Below are 14,884 nucleotides of genomic sequence, written 5' to 3'. Positions count from 1 at the left end.
TGTTGGTTCCAAGGCAGAAGAGTGGTAATGGGGGTTAAATGACTTGCCCAGGGTCACCAAATTAGGAAGTGTCCGAGGCTGGATTTGAACCTAAGACCTCCTGTCTCTAGGCCTGGCTCTCCATCCACTAAGCTACCCAGATGCCCCCCCCCATATATCATCTTATTGAATCCTCATAATATTATTTTCCTCTCTTTACAAACAAGGAAATTGATGCTGAGAGATTTAGTTATTTGTCCAGTACTGCATAGCTAGAGCATGTCTGAGACAGGATTTGAACTTGGGTCATTTGTTGCTCTACCCACTATGCTACCCTCCCAATCTCCTTTGAGAGACCTTTAAAAGCTAAGCATAGGAGTTTATATTTTATTCTAGAAGTAATAAGAAGACACTGATGTTGGTTGGGTAGTGTGGTCACATGGCCGTTTCTGGGCTTAATGAAAATGACTTTTTGTATTAACATGTAGAATGTGGTGTAGATGGATAAGGCAGGGAGACCAGTTAGGATACAATAATCTAGGTAAGAGTGATGAATGCCTGAACTCAGGTGGTATATGTGAGTAGAGAGAAGGTGTCAAATGGGAGAGATGTGGCAAATATAGAAATGACAAGATTTGCTTACAGGTCTGTCCTTCTGGACCCAACTGACCCTACCAACAATGTAGGAGAGGGATGGAGATGGGACCTAGCAGAGAAGGAGGCAACCCACTGTCTGAAACAGATCCACTGTAAGTGAAATGGTGGAAAGCCCATCTCAGATTGGAGCGTCCCGGCAATGACCCTTCTCTCAATATCAAGAGTTCTGAAGTTGCCTTTGGTTCTCCTTAAATGCTGGTTTCTCTTGTGAAATGGGTTAACTAACATCTCTAGTTCCGATTTTGAGTTTATTTTTGTAGGTCTTAGACTTTGTAAGAGCGTAGGCACCCACATTTTAAGGGCTATAAAGCTGGTCTTGACTCTTCAGGGAGATAAAGACGATGGATGTGATGTGGGAGAAACTCATCCAAGTCTGTAGCAGAGTCTTGCCCCAAGAATGGGAGACTCAAACTCCATTCAGTCCAGGAGTAAGAAAAGAATTTTATTTGAAGAAGTGGTGGGTCTTGGTGGTATAAATATGGAAAAAATGGAAATAGGTTAGAGGGAAAGCTAGGATTCTCCCTCCTTCCCCCCACCCCACTTCCTGTCTCTCTCTTAGTTGGTCCTCATGGCTCTTCTCAATATGGTGAGTTATCAGAAATTTCAAACAGACTACTCTCACACTATGACTCTTTCTGAAAGGAGTTTATTCTTAAGGAAGGAAAGTGAGGGAGGGGGAGAGAAGGAGAGAGGAATTTAGGGTCTCTCTAATTTTCTATGAGATTCAATATAGGGAAGTAAAATTAATTTGTCTCTGAGGGGATATTGTTGATAACTGGAAAGGTTCTTCAGAGCTAAGCTCCAATCTTTTCAATGTTAAGTCACTAGCCAGGAATTCGGAGCAGGTTGCCTGCTGGCTCCTTCTCCAGAATCCAGCAGCAGCAGCAGCAGCAGCAGCAGCAGCAGCAGCAGCAGCAGCAGCAGCAGCAGCAGCAGGAACAGGAGGAGGAGGAGGAGGAGGAGGAGGAGGAGGAGGAGGAGGAGGAGGAGGAGGAGGAGGAGGAGGAGGAGGAGGAGGAGGAGGCTTAAGCCTTAAGCCCAGGGTCACACAGACAGTTGGTAGGAGTGGGCTCCTGTGTAATTCTTTGAGGAAACACTGGTGTTTATCAATGGCCAAGGGAGAGATGACATTAGGAAGCAGCATAGAGGATGGATCAAAGTGGGAGAGACTTGATCCAGACAGGCTATTGCAATAGTTCAAGCATCCAGGGATGCTCAGATATCACTTGGATTAGTGGGGAATCACCAACCACTGTCCTTCCAGTAAGAAGAAGGACATCCAGGCTTTGCCATCTGTCCTGCTGCAACATTGTCCAGACCTCTAGGCACTGCCATCTGACTTGATAAAAGACCCCAAAGATGCTTGGGTCTTGCTATTCACCTCTTTGATGCCCCTTTAGGACTTCCATGAGCTTTGTAAATTAACTCTCTTAAATGTGTTCTTTTCCCCAAGTAGATTGTGAATTCTGGGAAGGCAAGGACTATGCTCACTATTGTATTTGTATCCTCAATACTTGGTACATTTGTTGTTGTTTGATCTGTCATTTTTAACCCTTTGTGACCCCATTTGGAGTTTTCTCACAGAGAAACCAGAGTGGTTCCTTCTCTGGCTCATTTTACAGATGAGGAAACTGAGGCAACCAAGGTTAAGTGATTTGCCCAGGACAACAAAACCAGTAAGTGTCTGAGGCTGAATTTGAACTCAAGTCTTCCCAATTCCCAGCCTGGCACTCTATCTATTATATCACCTAGTTGTCCTGATTAGTACATAGTAAGAACATAAATGCTCATTTATTTGTTCATCCATTCACTTATTACATCCCTCTTTTTATTTTTATTTTTTAGGGAAAATTTTATTTAATTAATTTAGAATATTCTTCCATGGTTACAAAATTGGTGTTTTTTCCCTCCCCTCTCCCAACTCCCCTCCCGTAGCTAACACACAATTCCACTGTACATCCCTCTTTTTCTTTTCACTTGAGTTGAACTTTTATTTTGAAAAATGTATTTAATTAGTCAATTTAGTGCATCCCTCTTTGAAAAAAAATTTAAAGAAACTTTTATTTTAATAACAAATTTCCACATAAGTTTTCCAAAGTTATATGATCCATATTGTCTCCCTCCTTTCTTCCCTCCCCCCTCCCAGAGCTGACAAGCAATATTCAATCTACATTATACCTGTATTGCCATATAAAATATGTTTCTATATTTATTCATTTTTGTAAGTAATTAATTTTACAAAACCAAAACCCCAAAACATAAACCCAAATAAACACGTACCATATCCCTTGAGTCTTCTCTAGGCCTTCATTATGAATTGGTGTGTGTACACCAAATTACATATGGCCCCATGGAACACAGATTCCTCCCCCCCCAACCCCCCCATGATCCTTTCTGCTCTCTGGTGTCTATTACGCTTCTTGCCTACCTGATGTCTCGTGTTCTACACAAGAAGCCAGAAATACCCACAAGATGTCTGAAATGAGACAAATTTGATTAATCTATAGAGCAAACAATGGATGGAGAGACACAGTCCAACATATTCGTCCAGGACTTCTGTAGAGGCTGATACTGAAGTGTCCCTTTCTCATGTGAGATCAGGGTAGAAAATAAATGCAAAGAGCAAGAGAATCAGCACTGAGGATCTTCTTAGAGGGCAGCTGAAAAGGGCAGGTCCAGGCCTAGAATCCTGGACTCCTTTCACTCTATTCTGGGCCAGGCCCAAGTTGGGTCATTTGGGGAATTTCAGGCTTGAGAATGAAAAAGTTCTTCTGAACAAACCTCAATTTAAGAAGAGATTAAAAGGAGCTGTGTGACCCTAGGCAAGTCACTTACCCCCAATTGCCTAACTGTTCTGCTTTGGAACTGATTCTTAGTATATATTTTCAGATGGAAGGTAAAAAAGAAGAGATTAAAAGAATCCATTTTAAAAGATACCAGGTTGAAATGGAAAACTCCTCTTTCTTTTCACCTCCTCCTCCAAAATTATAACTGAGGACAGTCAGCTAGGCAGGTACTTGCTGGAGGGCATTGATAGCCCAGGTGAAGCTTTGGATATAAGTTCTTGTTTAGTCTGGACTTCTTATACCATAGCTGGGAAAGAATTATCTCAGTCCAACATTCAGGAGAGATACTGGCATGTCCCACACTGATAAGGAAGGGGAAATGAGCACCTAGGGCAGGAGGAGGAGGAGGAAGAAGAGGAGGAGAGTGGGAGTGTGTCTCCCTGGCTTCTAAGCTTCTACCAACACCTCTTCTCTTTTCTTCCTGGGCCACAACTCTAACTCCAAGGTGTCACCAGCTTTAATGCCATAGGATTTGAGGTACTTCTTATGCCGAAGTAATTGACCTTGGAATCTCAGGGTCTGCTTTCTCACAGGGGTCCCTTCTTGCTCTCCAATCTGTTGTTTCACCATCAAGGAAGTATCTTCGTATTTGAAGGGGTAGGAATGGAGGGTGTCATCAGGAAATTTCACATGGATTTTGAATCTGGCAGAACTGATGATCACCACTTGAATTTTGATTGGATAGAAGATCTCGTATTTTGCCAGGGTGCTGTGTCCCATCAATATCTTGGGCTTTCTCTTGAGGTCCTTGAAGGAGAGCCGCTGATCAGCTACAGGGACCTTTGTAACATTTTCAATCTCCTTTTTTATTTCTTGGATAGGATCATAGGGATTCACACAGTATGTCCAAGCCTTGAAACCAGGACAGTCTAGAGTTACTTGTATATTTCTTGCTCCCTAGAGGAGAAAAGAGAGAGGGAGGGGGGAGATAGAGAGAGAGGGAGGGAGAGACAGAGAAGGAGAGGGAGAGAGAGGGAGGGAGGGAGAGAAAGAAGGAGGGAGGGAGAGAGAGGAAGAGAGAGAGGAAGGGAGGGAGGCAAAGAAAGAAGGAGGGAGGGAGGGAGAGAGAGAGGGAGAGAGAAGGAGAGGGGGAGGGGGAGGGAGGGAAGGAAAGAGGGAGGGAGAGAGGGGGGAGAGAGAGGGAAAGAGAGGGGGAAGAGGGAGAGAGAGGGAGGGAGGGAGAGAAAAAAGGAGGGAGGGAGAGAGAGGAAGAGAGAGAGGGAGAGAGAGAAGGAGAAAGAGGGAGGAAGAGAGAGAGGGAGGGAAGGAGGGAGGGAAAGAGAGAGGGAGACAGAGGGGGGAGAGAGAGGGGGAGGGAGGGAAAGAAAGAGGGAGGGAAGGAGAGGGGGGAGAGAGAGAAGGAGAGAGAGAGAGAGAAAAAGAGAGAGAGAGAGAGAGAGAGAGAGAGAGAGAGAGAGAGAGAGAGAGAGAGAGAGAGAGAGAGAGAGAGAGAGAGAGATTGTGAATAACTTTGGTCATCTTTGTGTCTCTATTACCCTAGTCACAAGAACCTGCTCTCCTCCTGGGAAGTGCTCTGTCATCTATTTCTGTACCCTTGACTACAAGGACCCTGTAGTCAGAGACAAATTACTCTAGTCTCAGGAAGAAGTAGTCCTGGGGATGGAATTTAGCTCCTCTTGGTGAGACCCCATTCACAGGGAGTCTTTGTTGCGCCTAAGGAATCCTAGAGTCATGCTAGAGGCTATAAGGGGGACAGGAAATGGACAGAGGTCTTTGCAACCCCAAAGGGAGGTCCTTACCTTTACATTCCAGCTCGAGATGCTCTCTCCATCTTTTGTTTGAGAGCAGGCCTGGCTGAGGCAGTATGTGGCTTCGGTGGCTACCAGGTCCCACTTGGATCTGTTTCCTACTTTGTTGGTGGGGTCTGCTGGGTCCAAGATGACTGGCCTATAATACCAAGGGAGATTTTCACTTTTGCTCAATGTGGTTCCTTACCCAGTGCAATCAGAACCATTTGGGCCAGGATAGAGAATTCTAGTTTGGGATTATATAATTTAAAATGGGAAATTGTGAGACTATAAGATCATAGATTTAGAGTAGGAAAAAAAAACCTTTAAAGGTCAGCTAAGTATCTAGGTGGCACAGGGGATAGAGGGACAGGTCTGGAGTTAGGAAGACCTGAGTTCAAATCCAATCTCAGGTACTCTCTATGCAAGTCATACTTTTCCCTGTTGGCCTTAGTTTCCTTAAATGAACTAGACAAGGACCACTCTAGTATCTTTGCTAAGAGACCTCCAAATGAAATCACAAAGAGTCAGAACTGCCTGAAATGACTGAAGATGAAAGAGCTTTCCTCCTTTGAACCTATGTTGCAGAGCTAGAAGGAACCTCTGTGGTCATCCTGTCTAACTTTTCTTTGAATCCTGAGTACTTTCTGCAGTTTCCTTGGCCAGTGGTTATCCAACCTCTTAAAGAGTTCCATTGATAGAAAACTCACTATTTCTTGAAACAAGCCTTGGGGGTGTGAAGAAGGGAGAAGAGGAAGTTTTTGTTTAGAAAGCTAAACCTTCCCCAAACCTTATGTCCCTGGCACCTATGGGAAGCAGGGGTTTTTGGAGTGAGTGATTGGATACAATTGACTCATTCTCTGCGCATCCCTGCTGCACTGTCACTTTTAACATACAAGAACCCTTTCTTATTATTTATACCTCTTCTTATGTAGATGGTTAGAGAAAGCATGGCATAGTAGATGGGGGCATTGGATTTAGATCAGGAGGACCTGGGATCACATCTGCCTCAGACACCCCATATTACCCTGGGCAAGTTGCTTAATCTTTCTGGGCCTCAGTTTCCCTGAAGGGGGTTGGACTTGGTGGCCTCTAAGATTCCAGCTAACTCCAAATTTATGATCCCAGGATTAGTTAATGGGATCATGGATTCTGAAATGGAAAGGACATTAGAAGTTCCAGTCCAACTCCATTATTTGACATTTGCATGATCCTACATGTGCTAGGAGGGCTTTTGTGGAGAGACTGTAGCAAACATTATCCCAAGGTGGTAAGAAACCAGAAGAGAGTTCATCATTAATCCTGTAGCCTCCATGTACTAGCTTCTGGATGTCTGCTGCTCTCCTCTCCCCTCTCCCCTTCCTCCAGGACTTCATGAATTCCTGACATAGAGGCTGAGGAATGACCGAATGATGCTTGCCAAGAAATGATTGGTCTTGCTAGTGAAATTGTGGTATAGTTGTAGTTGGGGGGAATGCTATTTTCTTCTCGCTTATCTTAAAGAGGGACTAGCTTGGATCATCATTAAGTGGGTAGATGATTATAGCGTATTTTGTGTTCCCTCTAGTAGACTCAAGGGGTGTTGGTGGCCATTTGTAAGAAAAGAAGGGGAATTTTGAGATACTTTCATCTGATAGCAGACTGGACTACTGCTGCCTAGAGGGGTTCTCCCATCCGGAGAAGACTGAATAAAGGGGAAGAAGGGCATCACATTTCCCACTGAAAATAGCTCAGGGTACTCTTTCCTTATATATTTAGTAGTTTGAGAACAGATTGATTATCCTATGTTTTGTTGTTCAGAGTGCTCAATCCTTGGAGCAATCTTGGGCTCTCATAATCTGTTGAGTCAGAAGACATATTTGAGTCACACCCAGAAATTTTAAGAGACACACAATTTGCAAGAGAGCAGACTGAAAGGAGTGGGAACCCCATGAATTGAGCAGCAGCAAGGGTAAGATGGCAGTTTGGACCTAGCATTTAATAAGCAGATCTGGAAAGGAGGGAGAATACAATGACAATGAATGAATGGAGTGACTGAAATGAGAACTGAGTTCTGGTAGAGAAGAGAGAGATTGAACAAGGCTACTAGAAGCTTGAAGGCATCTTAAAAGAAAGAACTCAGAACCTTTCAGTTGTCATCACTTTAAATATTCAATGGAGGCAGTTCTGTGTGTTCTCTTTCCCTGATTTCCCCTTCAATGTTCAGACATACTATTTGGGCACAGTTCTAAATTGCTCTCCAGGAACAGTTGAATCAGTTTGAAATACCCCTAACAATGCACCAGTGTCTCAATTTTTTCACATCCCCTCCAATTTTTGACATGTTCCTTTTCTGTCATAATAGCCAATCTGATAGGTGTGGGGTAGTGTCTTAGAGTTGTTTTAATTTGCATTTTGTAAAGTTCTTTTAAATTCTTAAAACACTACATTTGTTCAGTTGTTTCAATTGCATCTGACTCCTTGTGACTCCATTTTAGATTTTCTTGACAAAGATCCTGGAATAGCTTGTCATTTCCTTCTCCAGTTCATTTTTACAGATGAGGAAACTGAAGCAAACAGGGATAAGTGACTTGCCCAGGGTCATACAGTTAATAATTGTCTGAAGTCAGATTTGAACTCAGGAAGAGAGTCTTTCTGACTCTCAAGCCAGGAGTTTACCCACTGTGCCATCTACTTGTCCAAAGCATGACGTAATTGCCAGCTATTGCTATTTGACAATCCATTTTTGGTCTCCACTGATTATCACCCTTAGAGAGCAGAGGCAAGGAGAGGAGAGTTACTCACCTTTTTTTTGCCTTGGTTTGTCTTATGTACTTCAGCTGCTTTTTCACAAAGTGGCTGACCACTTTATTGTTGAAATTGTAATAAGCAGTCCAGTAGATACAGATACTCTTATAATCCTTCACCAACTCCATCACAGTGACAAATCCTTCAGCTAGACTGAAATTTTCAGCTTGTTGGGTTCCTGTCTCCCATGCATAGATAGTTAGCAGCTCCATGGCATATTTTGGGGGCACTCCTGAGTATTTTTCTTGCACATACTATTAAAAGAGAGGGATATTCTGAGATCAGGGAACTCTAGGACTGAAGATTGGGAAAAGTACAAAGTCTCCATCTTGCTTCTGTTTCTGTCTCTGTCTCGCTATCTCTCTCCTTCCATCTTAGAATCTATACTGTCTATTGGTTCTAAGTCAGAAGAGTATCGAGGGCTAGGCAAAGGGGTTTAAGTGACTTGCCCAGGGTCACACATCTAGGAAGTGTTTGAGACCAGATTTGAACCTAGGACCTCCTGTCTCTAGACCTTAATTACTGCTTAAAAAAAAAATCAGGGGGCAGCTGGGTAGCTCAGTGTATTGAGAGCCAAGCCTAGAGACGGGAGGTCCTAGGTTCAAATCTGGCCTCAGACACTTCCCAGCTGTGTGACCCTGGGCAAGTTACTTGACCCCCATTGCCTAGTCCTTACCACTCTTCTGCCTTGGAGCCAATACACAGTATTGACTCTAAGACAGAAGGTAAGGGTTTAAAAAAAAAAAATCATTGTATCTCCAGCACCTAGGATAGCACCAATCAGATAGTAAGCCCTCAATCAGTGTAGAGGGCAAAGCCCAAGACTCGGTTGAGCAAAGTTCTGGAGTCATGGAAGGCAAAAAACCCAAGAACCTATTATGGACAATCCTGAGCCATAAAGCAGCTGTAGTCTGTCATGTATCTCAACTTTTCACCTGAGGCCCGAGACCTCAAGCTCCTCACTCCCTCTCACCTTGTAAAATCACTGATGTATGTATTTCCTTGTGAATCTAAGCTAGGTTGTTACTTGTTGATTTATGATCTATAGAAATCACTGTGTAGACTCAATGAGTTAAACTAGATTACGCTGTACCACGTTATCAATTATTCACCTTCATTGTGTAAGTGGAAACTTGTGTAAAATCCCCAGCTTGCTTTCTCCCCCTATAAAAGCAGATATAACTTTTAATAAAGTGCTTTTGGTTGCTATCAACTCCTTTGGTCCTCCTGACCCCACACAGGGGTTTTGTCTCATCCTTCCTACCACACCTCATTCTTCTTACCCCTCTGGGACCCCTTGACAAGTCAGTTTCTGTTGATTGATTTAGCAATTCTACCTAACAGTCTTGATAACCTGTGTGGGCATCTCACACGATCATAAAATTTATGATTGGGAGAGATCTGAAAGATTATTGAGACTAATCTTGTAATTTTAGAGTTGAGAAATCAGCAATCTGGAGAAATAAAACGATTTACCTAAAGGGTCATAAATAGTAGAGCTTGGATTCAAAGCCAGGGGAAAAAACACCCAGTGCTCTTGCTAGAGAAATGATATAAGACTTCCAAAGGCATCTTTTACAGACACGTCCTTGTCTTTCTCACAAACCCATTACCCTTTTTCCCCTTGATTACATTCATCTTTTTAGACTGTCTCTCTGACTTCTTGGAACCATAGGAAAGCCTTCGGTTGCCCCTCCCATCTTACCTGCCGATACCAGTACTTTACTAGCCGAAGGAGGCTCTTCAACTTGGTAGGACGATGCTTTACAAAATTTCTCTGCAGTTCACTGAAGGATGGAGTGAACTCTCCAGTGAGGACTTTTTCCTTTATTAGGTTTACATAGACCTCAGAGCGTGGACCATGCTCTGCAAAGATAGCATAGTCAAGTCTTGGATTCAGACCTGGGCATTCTCTTATCTCAAAGTCTTATAAGGTGTGAGGGGAATTTCCATGGGGAACACATTGTCTGGATATACTACTCATCATTAAAGAAAAAACCAAAACCTTATCCTCTGTCTGAGAATTGGTACTAAATATCATTTCCAAAGTAGAAGAGAAATAAGGGCTAGGCAGTTGGGGTTAAGTGATTTGCCCGAGTTTACACTGTTAGGAAATTTCTGAGGTCACATTTGAACCCAGGACTTCCTCTCTTAGCCATTGCCCAGGTGATGGGCATCCCCATACTTTCCAATTCTTTGCAACCACAAAAGAGTTGTTATAAATATTTTTGTACAAATAGGTCCTTTCTCTTTTCATTTTTGTCTTTTTGGGATACAGACCTAGTATCTGGGTCAAAGGATATGTATGGTTTTATATCTCTTTGGGCATAGTTACAAATTGCTCTCCGGAATAGTTGAATGAATTCACAACCCCCTTAACAGTGCATTAGTGTTTCAATTTTTCCTCATACTCTCCAACATTTATCATTTTCCTTTTCTATCATAATAGCCAATCTGATAGGTTTGAGGTGGTACTTCAAAGTTGTCTTAATTTGCATTTCTCTAATCAATAGTGATTTAGATCTTTTTTTTCACATGATCATAGATAGCTATGATTATTTCATCTGAAAATGGCCTGTCCATGTATCAATTGAGGAATGACTTTTTTTTATACATTTGATTAATTCCTCTAGGTATTTGAGAAATGAAACCTTTATTAGAGAAATGTCTTATTCATTTTTTCACAGTTTTGATTTCCATGTATTTTCCTTCATCCTTTCCATCCCCTATTTTCATACTCTCCTTTCATTCTTTCCATCCTAAAATTTTTTTTGATTCTGACCACTGCTGCTGCAGTAGGTATAGGATCATAGCCAGTCAAATGGAGAATCAAGTCTATTCAGGCTAATCTTTCCTTAAGGGAAAGATTTCTGTATCTCTTCTCTCTCTCACTTTATGAATAAACACATATAACTCTGGCAAGACCCCTTTTTATTCCTAACAACTGCAATCCAGTTCAATGTATGACCAATGTAATAGGATATTGCTCCCAAGTGCCACAAAATGGACTCTTGTAGTCACCTTCTGATCAGTTACCTGTTCCCCTTACTGTTTGTGGGCTGAGATCTCTGGAGGCCTTGCTGCTGATTCATCCTAGTGATTTAGTCACCTCCAAGGTCTGTGATGGCTCACTAAGCTAGGGGCTGCCCTGGCTAGCTGGTCTGTGCTCCACTCCTTACCTCATTGTGAAAGATCTTTCCTGACAACATTCTAAGTTGTCTTTGATTAGAAAATGGTTTCTCCTCATCCCTTTTTGAGTTTTACTGCTATGGAAGGAAATTTGGTAGAGATTAGGTGGCTCTCTGCCTTTTCTCTGCCATCTTGGATCTGCCTCCTGACTTGATTTGCCTTATATTGAAATAAAGTTGTAATTTTTCCATTCATGTTTGTGGATCCTCCTCCCTTGCCTGATCTTTTGTGGATCTCAGGTTAAGAACCCCTGCCCTAGAAAGATCGCCTTTCATGGAGGCATTATTCTGTTCTTACCCAGAGCATTGAAGACAGGTAGCACATCTACATGGATGGGCTCTGTCCTCTTTCTTGATTGGACATTGAAGTTCAGAGATCTTGGAGGCATAGATTTTTTTAAGAATTTGTGTTCTGAGATGTCGGTAATGTCATAAGCTATGCTTCTTTGGTACTCCTTTAGTTTTGTCACCATGAATTTAATGATGTCACCTCGGAGAATGTACTGGTCTTTATAGCTGGAGAAGCAGTTCAGGAAAAGGAGCAGGTCCACATCAGATCTCTGTTTTAGGTCTACACCCTTGGAATAGGAACCTCCCTGCCAAAGAGAGACCAGATTAAGTTTATTATCATCCAGGGTGGGATTAATGTCTGGTTGCCTTTGTTACTAAAGTGAAAAATCTATAAGACCTCTAATGAGACTGGAACATTTATGAATTACAACATCCTAGATTTAGAGCTGGAAAGGGGTAATATAAGTCATTGAGCTCAACTCCATAATTTTACAAATGGGTAAACTGAGGATCAGCGAGGAGAGCTAGCTTGTCCAAGGTCACTCAAGTAGTAAATGGCTGAACCTGGATTTGAGATCTGGTTCTTTGACTTCAACTGTCACCTTTTCCATCATATCATAAACTCAAAAAGACCTTCATTATGAAGGTCTTCATTATGGAAAGTATCTTTTTGACGATTTCTGTTCACAGGGCTCCAAAGGGGAAGAGAGAGGGCAACAAGTATTTATTAAATGCCTACTGTGTGCCAGGCACTTTACTGAGGACTTTACAAATATCAGCTCATTTGATCTTCAACAGTCATGAGAGATAGGTACTACTATTGTTTCCATTTTACAGTTGAGGAAACTAAGACAGACAGAACCAGAGGATTCCAAGCCAGGAACTCTATCTACTAAGCCACCGAGCTACACAAAGAAAGGTAACAGGAGACAAATACAAAAGCATATCACAACAACGGAAATATTCTTTGATGAATGATTTATGTATCTATCTAGACAAAGAACTGATAAACAGAAATAAGCAAGACATAGTTTTATATACACATATATCTTAAAAAAAAAAAAAAACCTTTCCCATCTTAGAATCAATACTGTGTATTGGTTCCAAGATAGAAGAACAATAAGGGCTAGGCAATGGGGGTCAAGTGACTTGTCCAGGGTCACACAGCTAGGAAGAGTCTGAGACCAGATTTGAATCCTGGACTTCCCATCTCTAAGTCTGACTATCAATCCCTGGAGCTAACTAGCTACACCCATATGCATACATACATACACACATATGTATATAGTCAAATGATACCTCTTTTAACTGGGGGAGGGAAGTAAGGGAGGGAATTAGCTGAGTATCTTACTATTTTAAATGTTATAAACAAACAAATAACTATTAAAAAAAAAGCATATCAGAGTCCTAAGAGAGTCCTATGTTGAAGAGTGTCCTGTGGGAGCTGAGAAGAAAGCTTAGGAGTGACAGAGGAAGGATCTTATCAAAAAGACAGAGCAGTTGGCTCTAGGAGAGTGGTAAACATTACCTCATTCTGTAACTATTTATATTGCCTGCTCAGACTTTTCAGAGGGTGTTTACATTTTCCCAAAAAGGAAACTGATTCCTTGGTAGGAGAAGAGATGAAGTGATCAAGGGATCTGGCTTTTATTTATCAAGCCTCTATGCTACTTGATTTGGAGGAATCAGAACATGGACCCAGAGGAGTTCTAGCTTCCATGGAGAAAGCTCACCTTTTAACCTAGGGTCAGAAGCAGTGGGTAGGGAGAGAGAGAGAAAATGGGCAGAGCTGGCCATGGTGGACATGTCCCATTGGGGAAATTAATGGTTGGCCCAACAACACTTGTCTATAAAGTAAGAAGCAGGTGTTCCCAGGTCCTTATATCTTTTCTCTCTTTTCTTCCATCCAAGATGAGGCTCATTTTTCTTCTTCTTGCCTGACTCCTTGACCATCATCAATTCTTTTGCTCTTTGAAAAAAGTCCAAGTGACTTAACATCAGAGATGTGGAATTGGAAGGGGTCTCAGAGACCATATAATCTGGCCTCCTAATTTTATAGAGGAAGAAACAGAGGTCACACAGGTAGTAAGCAACAGAAGTGGGATTTGAACCCAGGGCCTCTGCCCTCAAAGCCAATATCCTTTTTGCCACAATATTACCCTTCTACCTATTCCTAGATGGGGGTAGAGTTCCTCTGTTCTGAAGAATGAAATTTGTTCTTACCTTTATCACCTTTATCACCTTGACTTCTTTGTTCCTCACAATATAGTTCTGGAAGCATTGCTCTTGAAAGAATTTCTCCATTCTCTTCACGACATCCTTGACCTCATCCTTCCACTCTCTGTCGGGCTGGAGCGCTTGAGCCACGAAGGCATCTAGCTGTTCAGCAGGGGTGCCATACAAGTCCCTGGACATCTCCATTTCTGTTGGGCTGGCCTGCATGAGAAAAAACTCCAGAGATTACTCACTCAGACCCTTCCCCAGCCAAAGTTGCTTTTTAAAGGTGGCTCCACCTTGCCCTGCCCTTCTCAGATTAAAGCTCAGAAAAGGGGAAGGCAAATACCTTGGCTGGGGCCACTGTTGGAGTATTCCTGTCCTTGGGGCAGACCAGTACTTGGGAGGGTGTATCCAGGTGGGACATAAAGCTCCTCTCTTCGGCTTCCTCCTTAAGGAATCTAAAGTGAACTTGGAGTACTTTCAGTTTCAGTCTGCTGGGAAATAGAAACTATTCTGTATCTCAGTGTAGCTTTTCTTCAGAACCTGCATAGAATGACGTAACACTTTCTCTTTAATTGGTTCCAGAAGGATAGCGAACATGGCTTTAGGACTTGGCCATGGTAATGCTTTTTTTTTTAAACCTTTACCTTTTTTTGCTTTATTGTGAATTGGTTCTAAGGCAGAAGTGGTAAGGGCTAGGCACTGGGGGTTAAGGGACTTGCCCAGGGTCACACAGCTGGGGAGTGTCTGAGATCGGATTTGAACCCAGGTCTCTGGGCCTGACTCTCAATCCCTTGAACCATTTAGCTGCCTTCCATGGTAATGGCTTTTGACACATGAATGAATGAAAAAGCATTTATTAGGTACTTACTCTGTTCCAAGACCTGGACAATTAAGGATTCAGAAACAGAATAGACTTTACTTTCCAGGTGCTCATATAACTGAATGCATATAACAGAATTTAGTTGCAGGGTGAGTGGAAAGGCCCAGAAGTCCCATGGTTGAAGAGACAAGGGAGATGGGAAGACCCAGAAGTCTATTGGAGGCATTGGCAGATCAGTTGAGAGTGCTCAGGGGTCTGGAGGGCAGAGTGATGGGGAGGATGGTAAGACCCAGAGGACCTTAGGACAAAATGGCAAAGTAGATGGTAAGTCTGAGTGGTCCTTCATCT

At 42.5% G+C, this 14,884-nt stretch overlaps 1 protein-coding gene across 1 annotated transcript; it reads right to left on the bottom strand.

The window, feature by feature from the left end:
• Nucleotides 1-2,483: 2,483 nt before the first annotated feature.
• Nucleotides 2,484-14,285, bottom strand: LOC100025622 (2'-5'-oligoadenylate synthase-like protein 2). The gene is made up of 7 exons (XM_056821636.1): nt 14,060-14,285; nt 13,720-13,932; nt 11,504-11,801; nt 9,723-9,883; nt 8,015-8,271; nt 5,243-5,390; nt 2,484-4,379 (listed from the first exon to the last, which is right to left on the bottom strand). The coding sequence occupies exons 1-7, from the start codon at nt 14,135-14,137 to the stop codon at nt 3,870-3,872; spliced, it is 1,665 nt and encodes a 554-aa protein (XP_056677614.1). The 5' UTR covers nt 14,138-14,285; the 3' UTR covers nt 2,484-3,869.
• Nucleotides 14,286-14,884: the final 599 nt, after the last annotated feature.

Source organism: Monodelphis domestica, chromosome 3, assembly GCF_027887165.1.
Source record: "Monodelphis domestica isolate mMonDom1 chromosome 3, mMonDom1.pri, whole genome shotgun sequence".
NCBI lineage: Eukaryota > Metazoa > Chordata > Mammalia > Didelphimorphia > Didelphidae > Monodelphis > Monodelphis domestica.
This window is presented reverse-complemented; position numbering and strand designations above follow the sequence as displayed.